Source organism: Spinacia oleracea, chromosome 1, assembly GCF_020520425.1.
Source record: "Spinacia oleracea cultivar Varoflay chromosome 1, BTI_SOV_V1, whole genome shotgun sequence".
In the NCBI taxonomy this organism is placed as follows: domain Eukaryota; kingdom Viridiplantae; phylum Streptophyta; class Magnoliopsida; order Caryophyllales; family Amaranthaceae; genus Spinacia; species Spinacia oleracea.
Genome location: NC_079487.1, coordinates 78,820,812 through 78,836,097, shown reverse-complemented (window position 1 = coordinate 78,836,097; position 15,286 = coordinate 78,820,812). Strand labels below are relative to the sequence as shown.

The following is a 15,286-nucleotide window of genomic DNA, read 5'->3' as shown; positions in this document are numbered from 1 at the left end:
AAGTGAAACCTTTTATATTAAAGTAATGCCTCGATTACAATAACTCACTAACACAAGTTCCTCTCTAACTCGTGTTCCTCTCAGTAATCAACTCTGATTATAATTCACTTTTCTTCTCTCTCTCGGACTTTAAACTCTAAGTCTTAGCTAGGATAACACTATCCTTACTGCTTCAAAATACAATTCAATTTTGAGAACTCTAAATACTAATAAGCTTAAGTATATATAAAGAACCTTAGGAACTTGGATTAAACTAGAACACAAACTTGTTTAGGAAATCTTTTTAAAACGTTTTAGGATTGCGAAAACTTCTTAGAATGTTTGTGTATTTTTCAAGAAAAGCGTTTGGCCTTTTATAGAGTTTATCCCTAGGGTTTGTTCCCTTCAAAAACTCAACTGCCAACTACCAGTCACTTTGGTTTCCACGTCCCTTAACTTGAGGAACAAGGGAAGACCACTTTCCACTCAACTTCCTCAATCACTGAACGTGGTTTAGACCAAATCAACCTCATAAGTTTTACACAAATCATTTTGTGGTTTTACCAAAATAAAAGGAGAAATTTTAGGAATACTAAAACTGCTTTTATTTACGAAATAAGATTTTTAGGAAAAATCTGATTTTTATTGAACGCAAATATTTATTTCATTAAATAACTTCCATAAAACTTTGTTTTCAGATATTTGATAAATACATTAAGTAAATCCTAAGTTCCTCGAGTTCCTTATATACCATTCGCAAAATTAATACTTTACATAAAATTCTAAGTACAGTAATCTACCTAGACTTTTATGTCTTCCCTTTTTCTGAAACTTGCAACTCAGAAGCTTCAGACGTTCCAGCTCTGGAACAGTGGTGAGTTCCTCTTGTATGCTAGAGGAATTCAAGAGTAGGAACTTCATCTTCTTTTACATATTTGGAAATCATTTTGATTGTTGAAGTTGTTGCTCGTATTTTATTGACCTTTAGTGCTCTAAGTTTTACTACTTCCAACTCAGGGACTTCAGTAGCTATTTCCAGTTCCTCTCCTCATAGGAACTCACTTACTTACCTGTCAATACTAATTAGCAACAGCAATCAGGAAGTTTGCAATATGTATTTCATCAACCAAAACCTAGGAACAACAGGTTGGCCGAAGGCCATGGACCATTTGCAAGCAACGCCAGCGCCAACAAGCAACGAGCAATGCTCGTGCGCACTGGGCTGGCCAAAGCCCGTTATGCAGGCCCACACGCAATTGCAAGCAAGTATTAGCGCTAGGTCGCGCCACACAATATAACAGCGGCACAAGGCCCACGTGTGAGTGCACTATGTGCTAGCAGCGCTAGGCTTCGCGTGCGAGTACAAGGCTTGCGCAATTTTTTAGCTGCCCTCGGGTACAGCCAAGCTGGTTGTACCCCTAACCAAACGACGTCGTGTGATGCGGGTACAGCCAGCCAAGAGTTATTGATCATTACCTATGTTACAATGAACATTTTATTCAAGTATTTTATCATTATTTATATTTTACAATGAACATTTTATTTAATGATTTTTAATATAACCTATGCTCGTAATGAATATTTTATTTAAGTACATTGAACAACACCTATTTAAACAATGGACATTCTATTTTAATATTTTTCCCATTACTATTTTAATATTGATCATTTTATTTAAGGATATTGAACATTTTAAATTTCAAAATGTTAGTTATTATTGAAATTGATCATTCACTATCTTAAAATTGAACAATCACTATTTTAACATTGAACATTTCTTCCATTCGCAATGAATAAGGAAGTAAGTCTTTTTGTTGAAGGGTCAGAATCTATGTTAATGATGAAGGAAGCTAAAAATGAAGATGAAGCTTATGATTTGTATAATGAATATGCTTTTAGTAAAGGTTTTGGTATTAGGGTTTGGAAAGGTCGGAAGCGTCAAAACAGTGAACTTTATACTATGAAACGGTTCTTGTGTAGCTGCGAAGGGATTAAAGATAAAAAAAGGAAGAGAACAAGGTCTTATGCTAGATTGGATACGCGTACTGGGTGTACTGCTTTTGTTCAGTTTTCTATTGGTAAAGATGGTGTGTGGACGGTTGTGAATCATAATATGATTTATAACCATGCTATGGTTCCTCTAAATAAGAGGCATTTGATAAGATCACAAAGGAAGGTTAGTAAGGAGACTCTTTACTTTATGTCTACTTTAAAAGCTAGTGGTGTTAAAGTGTCTGATACCTTGAGGGTTTTGAGGAAAGAAGTAGGCGGATCACCTATGGTCGGTTTTAAAGCTAGTGATGCTTATAATGCTTTATCACGTGCAAAAGCTAATAAACTTGAAGGTCATGACTGTCATCAGTTAATCAAGTATTTTGCTCAGAGAAATTCCAGTGAAGAAGGTTTTTATTATGACTTTGAGCTTAGTGAAGAAGAGGGACTTTTAAGTTTCTTTTGGCGTGATGGTAGGATGAAGAGAGATTATGATTATTTTGGGGATTTATTGGTTTTTGATACTACTTATAGGACCAATAAATATGATATGATTTGTGCTCCTTTTGTTGGTATGAACCATCATTCTAATAATGTTATGTTTGGAATGGGTTTTGTTATCAATGAAAAAACAGAATCTTTTAATTGGCTTTTTCAAACTTTCCTTACATCAATGGGTGGAAAGCCCCCAATAACCATTATGACAGACCAAGCTCCATCCATTGCTGCCGGGATAAGGAATTTTTTTCCAGATGCTAGACATAGATTATGTACGTGGCATATTGGGGAGAATTCAAAGAAGCATATTGGGCAGTATAGAGCTTTAGATGGTTTTTGTGACATATTCAATTATCTTCTGAAGTATTGTGAAACTGCTGCTGAATTTGAATATCATTGGCCAAGGTAATTAATTTGGATTACTTATTTACTTCAAATTAATAAACAATATGTACTTGTAACCTTATGAACATCTACTTATAAAGAAATGAACATTTTAGTAATTCATGTTATTACTAAGTTATATGCTTTTTCTGACTCTGAACAAATAGGTATATTCTAATGAACAAATTTGATTTTTATAGTGAACATTTTGTTTTTCAGAATGTTGACTCACTATAAATGCGTTGAAAATCCATGGTTGAAGAATTTATATAAAATCAGAGAGATGTGGTGTCCTATTTATTCTAAGAACTATTGGTCTGGTGGTGTGTTATCATCACAGCGTTGTGAAACTACCAACAAGTCAGTTTCCCATCGACTTGATAAGACACAAGGGCTATGTGATTTTTATCATGTTTTTTTGGATGTTATTTCTGAGTGGAGGAGCAAAGATAATGGTCATGACTACAGAAATTGGAAAGGTAGACCAGAAGTTGCAGCTGCAAATTGCGGAATTCTTTTTCATGCGAGAAAGATTTACACTATAGAAGCATATGTTTTTTTTGAAGAACAATTTCTTAAAGGGATGGCATGTTCTCAAGAAGAAAAACGCGGAAACACAGCTACAGAGAAAAGTTATTATGTGTGGAGGCCTAAAAAAGACTTGATTAAGCATGAAGTTCAGTTTAACCAAGAGACTTTTGCAGTGGATTGTACTTGTCAGTACTTTACTGAAATGGGTTTTTTATGTTCTCATGTGCTTCGTATTTATCATGTGCATTGTGTCCCAGAGATTCCCAATCTTTATATATTGAAGAGGTGGACAAAAGCGGCTATGTGTAGTCATTTGGTTGAAGATGATGGTGAAAAGTCTAATATAGTTGCGGCTTCTGTTTGGAGGGCACAAACCCTTAGGAATTTTGTTAAGCTTGTTATGTCTAGTCAAGATTCTCTTCAAGCTAGGGCTGAGGTTGATTCTGCCTTTGGTCTTTTAAAAGAAAAAGTGGAGAGTATTAGGGGTACTGTTGATTTTTCTAATCCTAAAGAGGGTGAAGATATCTTTGTGCCCTTAGTAAAAAAAACCCACAAAATTTAAGGAAAAAAGGTGAGAGGAATGACATATTGAAGAGTACAGTTGAGAAAATCTACAATAAAGCTAAAGGGAATTGGAGGAGGAGAAAAGCAAAATTTACAGATGCAACAAGGTTTAAGGCTCAATCTGCAGTCATGGTAAATATTTATTAATATTGCACATATATGTTTTATAAATTGATCATTTGCTTATAACTAATTGAACATTCTTTTTTTCTTTTTTTTTTTTGCTTGGTTTTTGCAGGAGTTGGATGAAGTTGGTGCCCCTGTGATTTTCTCTAATTCTCTTAATGACTCATCTGATCTAGTTGTACTAGATCCTTCACTATTTCAGGTTGATTTTCTTGCGAAGTTTGAACATTTAGTTATAAATATATTAACATTATTATCTGATAAATGATCACTATATTATTTCAGGTTGATGCTTCTTTTCTGAAGCCACCTCCAAAATATTTTAGAAGAGGTGCTGTTGTTGATAAAAATGTAGAATCATCGGACAAGGTAGATATTAATATTTAATTCTTTAAAATGAATAGTTAAATTTCTGTTTTTGAATGTCTTTACATTTTGTGTCAATTTTAGGAAAACAATTCAACAAATGAAACCTCAAATGATTCATATGTTCATGGAAGTACTAAAACCGATGCATGTACAAAAGTTAATGCACCATCGGCTACTAAAGCACCATCGGCTAATAAAGCACCATTGGCTACTAAAGGAACATCAGCTACTAAAGCAAAAAAGGATAAGCAGAGATATGAGTATGATATCAGGAATGCATTTGACTTGGGACTTTCACCATCACCGATGGTTACTAAAGTTTCATCTGTTACTAAAGCTCCATCTTGTACTGAAGCTAAAGCTCAAGGACCTATTCATGCTTCAGAAATTATTCAAGTAGTACCTAAAGTTCAAGGATCTATTCAGGCTGAAAAAATTACTCAAGTTGGACCTAAGGTTCAAGGACCTAAAGTTTCATTGGTTACTAAACCTCCGTTGGGTACTAAAGGATCTCATCAATCTGCTATTGATCAAGCTTATTTGAAATTCAAGTATGATGCATTTTTAGCTCTTTTTGATGAATCAATGGCTGCTGAAGAAGCCATTAAAAGTCAAGGATTTAGTAACTATTGATTATTTAGTTGAAAATTTGTACGTGCATTTATTTGTACTGAATCTTTTTGTGTTTGAACATTTAGTTTTAATAGAATGAACATTAAGGTCAAACATTTTTAACATCACTATTTTTCATAATATTTTATGTTTGAATTTATTTTATGTTTTTTTAAGACATCCTTCTGAAGTTTATGAACATTTTAGTCAAATATATTCGACATTATCTACTTTGGTTTCCACTTGATTTTGAACAATACGTATTTGTCAATGTGTTTTCTATTTAAAGATTTTGAACAATACGTATTTCAAAGTGAATATTCTATATGAAAATTTTTAGCAATAAGTATTTTAATAATGAACATTTTATTGAAATACAATGAATATTAGTAATTTAATAATTGAACGTTCTATGAATCATATTGATTATTACCTATTTTTACAATGAACATTGTTTAACGATATTAATCATTATATATAACTTTCATAAAAAGCAAGCAGTTAATAAATATTTATTTTGTATGTATTATTGAGTTGCAAATTTATTTGTGCACTTGATTTAATACTGCAAAGGAAACTGAATATTAAACATAAAAGAAATGAACACCAAGTTATATGTTTTTGAACAAACCACCAAAATACCAAAATATTAACTTTACATTGTACTAAAAATCTATCTTTGTTTGTTAACCTTCTTACTATCTGCTTAATTTTTCATTAACTCCTCCATTCTTCATTTATGTTTGACTCATGCTTTTCATTTTGCTTTGAAAGCATTAGGAGACCACAGAAAGTGACACGAAGCTTCCTTATTTGATTTGTCTGTATATCAAAAATTAAAAATGTTTTATAAAATCCAAATACGAAATTATAAAATGAGGAATATAAACGAAATTCAACAGACAGAACAATAAAACAGAAAAGACCAAAACAATAAAAATAAATGATCAAAATACAAAAGAAGAATGAACAAAATTCAACTTACATCATTTGCCTTCAAGTCACAGATCCATTCATGTTCTGGATCACCAGTATAGGTCTCCATGTGCTTCATGACATACACACCGCAGTTTGTATAGTATTTCATGCTTCTCCATTTCATCTTGAGCAAATTCATTTCATACTTTTGCTTTGGTTCTATCTCATAACCAAATGTGCCCATATATTTTGCAAAAGCATCCATCTGGAATTTATGTTCATAATAGTAAGATAATTATCTTTGGTTTTACAAATATACATTTAAGAATGATTTATTTCTTACCACAACTTCTGGGTGGCCCTCGTATTTAGCTTCAAATTTTACATTTCTTGGTAGAGGCCTATTGTCAATTACATCCACAGTTTCAGTGTAATGGTTGATGACTAGGAGATATAAGTGTTTTGCAGCAAGAACGGGGATGAATATCTGAAAAAGAGGTAATTATTTAAGTTAAAAACAATGAATAATTATATACATTAAAATGAACATTAAAGTTTGAGGAATGGTTTAGAAGTTATATAGGTTTACCTGTTTAAATTGATGAATGTTTTTGAAATTATAGTTATCCAGTTCTTCGTTAATCCTGCTTTTAAAATCATCAAGCCTTTTTTCGTAGGAGGATCCTGCTGGACATACCTTGTTTGTGCACATTATATGCTGCATTTAAAGATAATGAACATTCAATTATAAAGATATGTAAAATTAGTTACAATGATGATGAACATTTCAATTTAATCATTCGTACTTGTTATCTTAATTTTGTTGAACATTAATTATTTCAATAATGAATATTTCATTTCAAAATTTTGAACATTATGTATTGTAATTATGAACATTCTATTTAAATATATTAAACATTACTTGTTTTAATATTGAACATTCTTTTTAAGAAAATGGTCATTTTATATAAACAAAATGAACATTTTAAATAACATCAATTATTATACTTACATATGGAACTGTTGAAAGGAAGAGTTTATCTTTATGGCCCTTTGCATTTAGATACTTTGACCATGAATCAATCACACAGTCAACCACTTCCGCTTCATCAACCAGTGTTTCCTCTCTATTGATGTAGTTATATCCATCAAAATAAAGAACCTCACTACAAACAGGAAGTAAATTAGGAGGAAGTATAAGAATTTAAATTTTAAATTATTTTTACGTGAAATTAAAGAAAATACATGTTGTCCTGACCACTTAAGACATAATCTGCTAGGCTTTGATGCATTGTGTCCAGATTTTTGAACAAGTCTCGATACTTGACCAAATATGGAGAAGAGAAGGCAGTCGGTAGTTTGTGAATCCTGTGAGATCTTTTCCCTTTGTCACCTTTCTCATTTCTGTATATACAAAAAATTTAACAAACAATCAACATAATTATAAAAATGAACATATAAGATTAAGAGTATGAACATATAAGATTAAGAGTATGAACATATAAGATAAATAAAGAGAATAAAAAATTCAACAAGAAAGAATATAAAATTCCAGAAGAAGAACCAAGAAGTTAACAGGTTTGAACAAGAAAGAACAAAAAAATTTAAAGTATGAACATATAAAGTAAAAGAATGAACAAAAAGTACAAAAAGAAAGAACATAACATTCCAGAAGAATGATCCAAGAATTTAACAAGTTTGAAAAAGAAAGAACAAAAAATAGAAGAGTATGAACATATTAAACACGTTTGAACAAAACGTATAAAAAGAATGAATATTAACGAAAAACAAAAAGATTAAAAAATTAAATCATGACATTTTAAATAACCAAAACATTATTATGTCTGTGAGGGGGTCGAAAAAGCACGAGGCTAATGCGTGACCTCGTCCCTCGTGGGCGTGACGTTTCTTTTTGTCAAATCAAGTGTAATTGGATTTCCTGTGAGTTTACACCCAATTGACTAGTAATATAGGAGTCGCCATTCAGTTTTTAACGACAATGAGAAAAACTGACAAAACCCGGTTATCGTGATATAAAGGGAGTGCAATTATGTTTGACCACGACGGCCATAAGTTCCCTTGTGATCCCTGGTGTGGGGATCTCTCAACGTACACCCGCAGGGCAGAGATTGAGGGTTCGGGGGACTTTAACTACCGAGAGGAGTACTCGCTCTTCGATAACTCCAGAGGCAGGATATCCTTACTAGCTCAGCATAAATAATTGAAGGGACATGCGTTAACTATTAAACTAATCTGAATTGATTTTAGCAATATGCAACACATAATACTAGATCGATCGTGATTATCTTGTTTAGATTGATTTAAGGGACCTAGCATGATAGTTTAATTGTCCCAGATATTATCTTCGTTAGGCGTGATAGAACAATCAGATTAATAGTTTAACGGTTTTATAAAAGGGCGAGGAAAGAGATTAAATCATGCGAAGGGACACATTACGACGCACCCTTGAGAGGTGCGTCACGGTTCTCAGAAAACTAACCACTTTGGCTTTGCTATTTCTCCTTTTATTTAACGAATCTCAAGTTTCCAGGCTTAATGCTTCAGCTACAAGGGACAGGATACGTTCTGTTCGATTTTTGGATCGATTGCGACAGAACGCGGGATCAATTTCGCAGCGTGAGGCTTAGGCTTAGGGGTTGGAGTCAATACTCAGAATATGAATTGTGTGTTCGTATCACGTCGAATTTGGGGCTATATTTATAGAAAAGAGTTCGTGGAAAGATAGAATTTTAGAGCACTAATCCAAGAAGAATTAGGAGAGAACACGTACCCAGGTAATTTCAGCGCCCAGGGCTGGGCGCCGAAAATGCGTTGAAAATAGGGTCTGGGCCGTATTTCCTTGTCAGATTTGGACTCGTGGAATACGGAGTCTTTGAGACTTATCCGAGTTTTTTAGTGCGTATTAACTTTATGACGGAATGCGTCTGGGCCCGTTACAAACTCTAGGTTCGTTAGGATTTTAATCAATACGTAACTCTTATTTTCGAATTATACTAGGAATAGGATTCCTCTTGCAAATTCTATCTCTTTTAGGATTTATGTTGGAGTGCAACACCTAATTCTGACAGGTTTCTATCTTTATGACTTGCCACTTTTAACAACTACCTATTATGGCAGTTACTATTTTTAGCAGGTTTCTATAAATAGCAAGTTCTGGTGAAATAAAAAGGGTGATCGAGATTCGTTATTTTATAGGAGATTTATGTTCTCATCATCGAACCTTCCCTTTCGGGAATGGGGACAAAAGTAGGTGTCTACAATGTCTTTAAAATAGTTTTCATAATATAACCAAAGTTTCACAAATACAAATTCAGTCTAAATACAGTTAAAATTTACCCTTCTCCTTCATCTTCTTTTTCTCCTTTGTCTTCAAAAATTTCGTCCATTGAAATTAATGTTGATATTGAGACTTCATTCAATGGAGTTTTTGGTGAAGAAAGAGAAGATTGTTCAGCACCAACAGATAGTTCAGCTTCCACTCCTTCTTGCACCTGCGACTGTGTAGGAGTATGAGGTTCTGCTGGCTCCTCAACCATTTGTGGTGCAACATTGTTCTCAAGCACTTGTGGTTCAGCATTTTTATTTGTCTTATTTGTCACAGGCTGCTCCTCAACCCCATCTGGTGTAACCTTCTTCTCAATCACTTGTGGTGCAGGATCCTTTTCATTTCTCACTTCTGGTGCAGGCTCCTCTTGAATTACATTAGTTGCAGGCATCATTTCTGATACATGCAACTCAGGCTCCACTGTAGCTGCATCCAAGCTCACAATCTCCTCTGCTTGTACAACAATCTGCTCCACTGTTGTTTTTGGTTCTTCTGAAGCTGGTTCACTCACTTCTGATTCTGCTTGCATCATTTTCTTAGCTTTTGCAATTTCATTTTCTTTTTTCTCTTCCTCCCTTCTTTGTTTTAGATTCAGCATAGCAGAGGCCAAAGATTCATCTGTTTCTTCCAGTGAAAAACTTGGCGTAGAGGTGGATTTACCAGCTTTCTCACCTTTCAACTTGTCATCATCTACCATCGGTGATGGTGAAAGTCCCAAGTCAAATGCATTCTTGATATCATACTCATATCTCTGCTTATCCTTTTTTGCTTTCTTTTTCTCCAGATTAATTGCATCCAAAAACTCTTTTTCTTTCTCCAATAGAGCCTTAATGAAGTCATCAGACCACTTATCTTGGCTTAATGATGGTTCTTTTGCCATTTTTGACAAGAACTCTTCCACTTTAGATACCAACTCATTTCCTAGGAAGAATTCTTGCGCCTTCTTCAGTGAATCAGAAAGCTTTGACAAATTGTCACCAACAGCTTGAATTATACCCACAAACTCATCCATAAACTCCTGTGTTTTAAAAGAAATTGACATACATTAGGGAATAGTAAACTTTTAGGTGTTTCAGTTTGAACATTTAGAAGTAAAAGTATGAACAACTATATATACTGAATGACACTTGTGCACATACACAATATATAAGTAAAGAGGCTTGAACACTTATTTTTATCATTTATTGATACAGTTTGAATAAATAACTAAAGAGGTTTGAACATTTTATTACTTTCTGTATATAATGCACTAATTCTTCATTATGTTATTATATGTCTTAGAGAGGTATGAACATTATATGCAAAAATAAAGAACATTTAAGCAAAGGGTTATGAACATTTATTTATGTATGTTCTAAAAATATTATTTAACATATTAAAGGAAGGAACATAAAATTAATATTACACATATTTATATTTTGCAGAAGAATTAACTTTAATCTATTAGAATGTGATGCATTTAGCAATACCTTGCGAGTTTGTTTTTCTTCAATATTGATTTTGGGTAACACCTTCCCCAATCCAAAGCCACTTTCCTCCAATTTATTCCGTTTGTGTCCTATTTCCTTTGTCCAGCAGGACACAAGTGGAATTCGTCTTGGAGGAAAAAAGTTCATTCTTTGAACTCTGTCAAAATAGATAATCTGACATACAAAGTATAAGTATTAGAAAAACCCTAAGATTGATCAAGTACATTAAAATCATAAATTTAGAAGGTGTAAATGATGTTATACCGTCAATAACGGCAATGGTCCTGTGAAAATGGGGCTTTGTCCTTTTGTTTCAGGTTTTTTTTATACTGTGCAGTAGTTGAGAGCAGTGCCTCCCACACATACTTGCACCAGTTCAAGTTCCGGGTCTACTCATGATTCATCATTGAGAACAAAAATTTGAAGTATGCTTGGTTTGACAACGTGCTCTTGATCAACGTGTTGACAGTGACCACCAAGAAGCTTGTAATGAAATTTGCATCTGGTCCAGCCTCAATTTGGTCTTCTCGACTGTAGTACTTCAAAATTTTCTGAACTGATGGGACCTTATTCCCAAGAGGATTCCACTTTGTATCTATAAAGATCTTTTTCCAACTGTTTTTTTAATGAACAAAATTTAATTAAGATAAACATTCCCAAACAGAAAGAACAACCAATATTAAAAGAAAGAACAAACGCAACAACAACTATGAACAATTATATGAATCAGGGTTATAGAAAAAAGAACAAGCATAGACATATGAACAAAATTTAATTAAGAAAAACAAAATTTAATTAAATATGAACAAAATTTAATTAGGATTCCACTTTTCATGTATTAATGTCTTCTTCCATCTGTTTTTGTTAATGAACAAAATTTAATTAAGGAAAACATTTTGAACATATGACTAAAAACTTTGAACATAAAGGTAAAAAACTTTGAACATAATGGAGAAAAGCTTTGAACATATTGGAGAAGCTTTAAACATAATAGGGAAATTTTTTGAACATAATTGATAAAAACTTTGAACATAAGGAGGAAAAACTATGAATAATTGTATGAGATAAACGCAGAAAAAACTTTTTCTCATTATAATTGTATGAGATAAACTTTCAAATTCTGAATGTATATTAAGCCATAGACAATTGAACAAATAACTTTAAGAAAAAGAACATTTATAGTACATGCATAATGCAATTAGATTTTTGAAGTCTATAACATATTGAAAATATAAGTATAGACTTAAGATCATTTACCTTGCCATGAATGCAGAAAATTCTTCACTAGCCTTGTCAGACTTTGCCTCAACTATGTCTACTTCACCGCTAGGAAGGCCATATATCTTTTTCACGTCATCAAATTCTATCAGAATTTTCTCATTCTTTGGCAGATAAAGATATTGGATGTTTTCCTCAAAGTTGTTACACACCCATGTAACAAATTGTTGGGATGAAGTAGGTAGCTGGAATTCTAGCAATGCTCCTAAACCAATATTCCGAACGGCCTCCTTCTTCTGTTCATTCATCATGGAAATGAAAGTGATGAATTTTCCATGTCCTCCTCTAACTCCAGTTTTTTCTTCCTCTTCTTCTTCTTCTACTTTCTCGTTGTAAATAGCGATTGTTTTCTTTGCTTTCTTTTTTACAGGAACTTCTTTGGTAATCATCGCCAAAGGGGAAACCTCCCGTTCCACAATTAAAGCTGATTAACAAAACCAAAAATTAATGCAGGAATAATAAGAATAAAAATAAATTACATAGATTCATTCAAGTATTTTTATTTTTACCGTTTTCTGAATTGTGAATATCATCATTTTCATTCTCTTCCTTCACTTCATAATCCTCATCAGTTATTTTCCTCTTTCTTTTCTTTTCATCATGTAGGTTTGCTTTTGGTGTTGTTCTTTTTGATGTTGGAAAAGGAACACATATAAGTAAGTTTTAATAACAATCCTAGAATTTTTAATTTTATGGAAAACAAATAAATTTTAGTCTTACCTATTTTTTGTCTTTGTTTTTCGAACATAAGCAACCTATCTTTCACCGGTACTGTTTGCTCTGTTAGAGAAGAACATACAATTAAGAAGTTTTGATAAATATGTAATACAATGTTTAACATTTTATTATACTAAATATACATTTTTTCATCTTTTTTTGTTCTTTCACTTCTTCTTCTTCCCATTCTTCGTCTTCCTCATCTTCCTCATCTTCTTCCTCTTCTTCCTCATTTTGCTCTTCCTCCTCTTCTTCCTCCTCTTCGTCATCTCCCTCTAATTCCTCTTCTTCTTGAACCTCTTCTTCTTGTTCCTTTCTTTTTTTCAAACTATCTTTCACTTTCCTTTTCCCTTGAACTATGACTTTTGCAAGTCCTGTGAATAGAACAAAATAGTAAAATTGTTTGAACATATGACAAAAAAACTTTGAATAATTGTAAATTTTAACATATGTCCAAAAACTTTGAACATATGATAAAAAACTTGGAACATAATGCAGAAAACTTTGAACTTAATATAGAAAAATTTTGAACATGATGGAGAAAAACTTTAAACATATAACCAAAAACTTTGAATAACTGTATGAGATAAAAACAGAAAGAATTTTTATCCAAACAAAAATAACATTTTATGATAACCAAATGAACATTCCATGAAACATTTCTGTTCATCTCTCACTTCTTCTATATCACTTTTCTTGTTTCTTTTCATTGCAGTCCTAAGAGGAAGAATTCTTCCTTTAACAGATGCTTTTTTCTCAACTCCTGTAAAAAAAAATTACAATGTATTTAATATATTGACATTTTATCAAATATCTTAGATTATTGTTTAACATTTTTTTTTGTATATATATTTACCTTTTTGCTTTTTTGTTTTTATGATCTCAACATCCACAGGCTCATCCTCATCTTCTTTCTCAGCCCCTTTCCTTTTCTTTGGAGTATTTGTTACTTTGGAAGTAACTTCAGAAACATCTACATTAATAACAAATAATAAGTACAACTTACATAATAATATATTTGAACATTTATTGAAATAAGATTGAACAATGTAAATAGTTGCCTTTGCCATCAAATTCTTCTTTGCTAACTATTTCAGCACAAACATTTTCTTGCACTTTCACCATTGATCTTGTACTTCTTCTCGGATTGTATGAATCTGATATGTTGTGCAATTTCTTTTGTAGTGCTTCATCAATAGTTATATTTTGAATGGTCTTCTTCTTGCTAGTTGTTGTCTTCCTTCCTTTTTTTGTGCCATTACCACCGTTGGTTTGATCTTCACTCTTTGAAGCATTTACATTTTCAACCACCTTGGCAATTGCTTTTGTGGCATCATCATCTTCTTTTTTCTTTCTCTCAACTTCTTTTTTCTTTCTCTCAGCTTCTTTCTGCTCAGCTTCTCTTTGGGCTTCTGCATCAGCTGCAGATGCCTTTTCCTCAGCCTGTCTTTTGGCTTCTGCTTCAGCTGCAGATGTCTTTTCCTCAACCAATCTTCGGGCTTCTGCATCAGCTGCAGATGCCTTTTCCTCAGCCACTCTTTTGGCTTCTGCATCAGCTGCAGATGCCTTTTCCTCAGCCACTCTTTTGGCTTCTTTCTCAGCTGCAGATGCCTTTTCCTCAACGACTCTTTTGGCTTCTGCATCAGCTGCATGTGCCCTTTTCTCAGCTTCTATTTGTGCTGCTACGGCAGGTGTAGCTATCCTTTCCTCAGCTTCTTTGTTGGCCTTTGCAGCAGCTGCAGCTACCATTTCTGCAGCCTTTTTTTTGTTGTTCTGCTTTATGCTCTTTGCTAAAAGTTGTTTCACTAACCTGTACTTTGTTTATCAGGGGCAACAGCTACCATGTCTTACCATTTTCTTCTGCATATTTGTTCATAATTGTTTCATTGTTTGTTCATTCATTTGGAATTGTTTGTTCTTTATTTTTTATGGTTTATTCTTTATTATTGAACAGCTCTTTCTTTCTTGTTTATTTGTAAGTTTATATTTAAATGATATTGTTCATACGTTTTCATCATTCAAATTTAATAAAAAAAATTGATATTATCTTATACCTTAATACTTTCTGAACCTCTGGCTGGGATTCAGTTGGTCTTCGCTTAAATTTGAGTATTAACCTTTTTGGTTGTTCTCTAGATTTTATAAATGTATAACTAATGAGTGTCCAGAGCAAAATATAGTTTGAAGAAATTAATATTTTATGAAAACAAAATGAACATTTAACATAAAAACAGTTATCATGAATTTTAATATTAAAAAGGACTGTAGAAATGAACAAAAGTTCAAACATTGAAATTATGAATATAGCAGTTGAAATAATTGAACATTTCTAAACCAAATTTAGTATATCAGAGTAAACGAACATTTTATAAAAAGGAATTGAATATTTTATCAAAATAAATTGAACATTTTTCGTAGATGAGTGTAGATTTAAAATTTTACGATAGAAAAATTGAATATTAGTACAAAGAACATTTCCATTATGAATATAATACTAGAAATA

General features: G+C 32.6%; 1 protein-coding gene across 1 annotated transcript; it reads left to right on the top strand.

Annotated features, from left to right (window-relative positions):
• Positions 1-1,768: 1,768 nt before the first annotated feature.
• LOC130465462 (protein FAR1-RELATED SEQUENCE 5-like) lies at positions 1,769-5,076 on the top strand. The gene is made up of 6 exons (XM_056834230.1): positions 1,769-2,874; positions 3,073-3,899; positions 4,007-4,080; positions 4,187-4,276; positions 4,360-4,443; positions 4,525-5,076. The coding sequence occupies exons 1-6, from the start codon at positions 1,769-1,771 to the stop codon at positions 5,074-5,076; spliced, it is 2,733 nt and encodes a 910-aa protein (XP_056690208.1).
• The last annotated feature ends 10,210 nt before the right edge of the window (positions 5,077-15,286 follow it).

Excerpts from the sequence above, each read along its gene's own strand:
- LOC130465462 (XM_056834230.1), top strand. The coding sequence starts at position 1,769 with ATGAATAAGGAAGTAAGTCTTTTTGTTGAAGGGTCAGAATCTATGTTA. Across the intron at positions 4,081-4,186 it reads AGGCTCAATCTGCAGTCATG|GAGTTGGATGAAGTTGGTGC; the intron begins GTAAATATTTAT and ends TGGTTTTTGCAG. Across the intron at positions 4,444-4,524 it reads ATGTAGAATCATCGGACAAG|GAAAACAATTCAACAAATGA; the intron begins GTAGATATTAAT and ends TGTCAATTTTAG.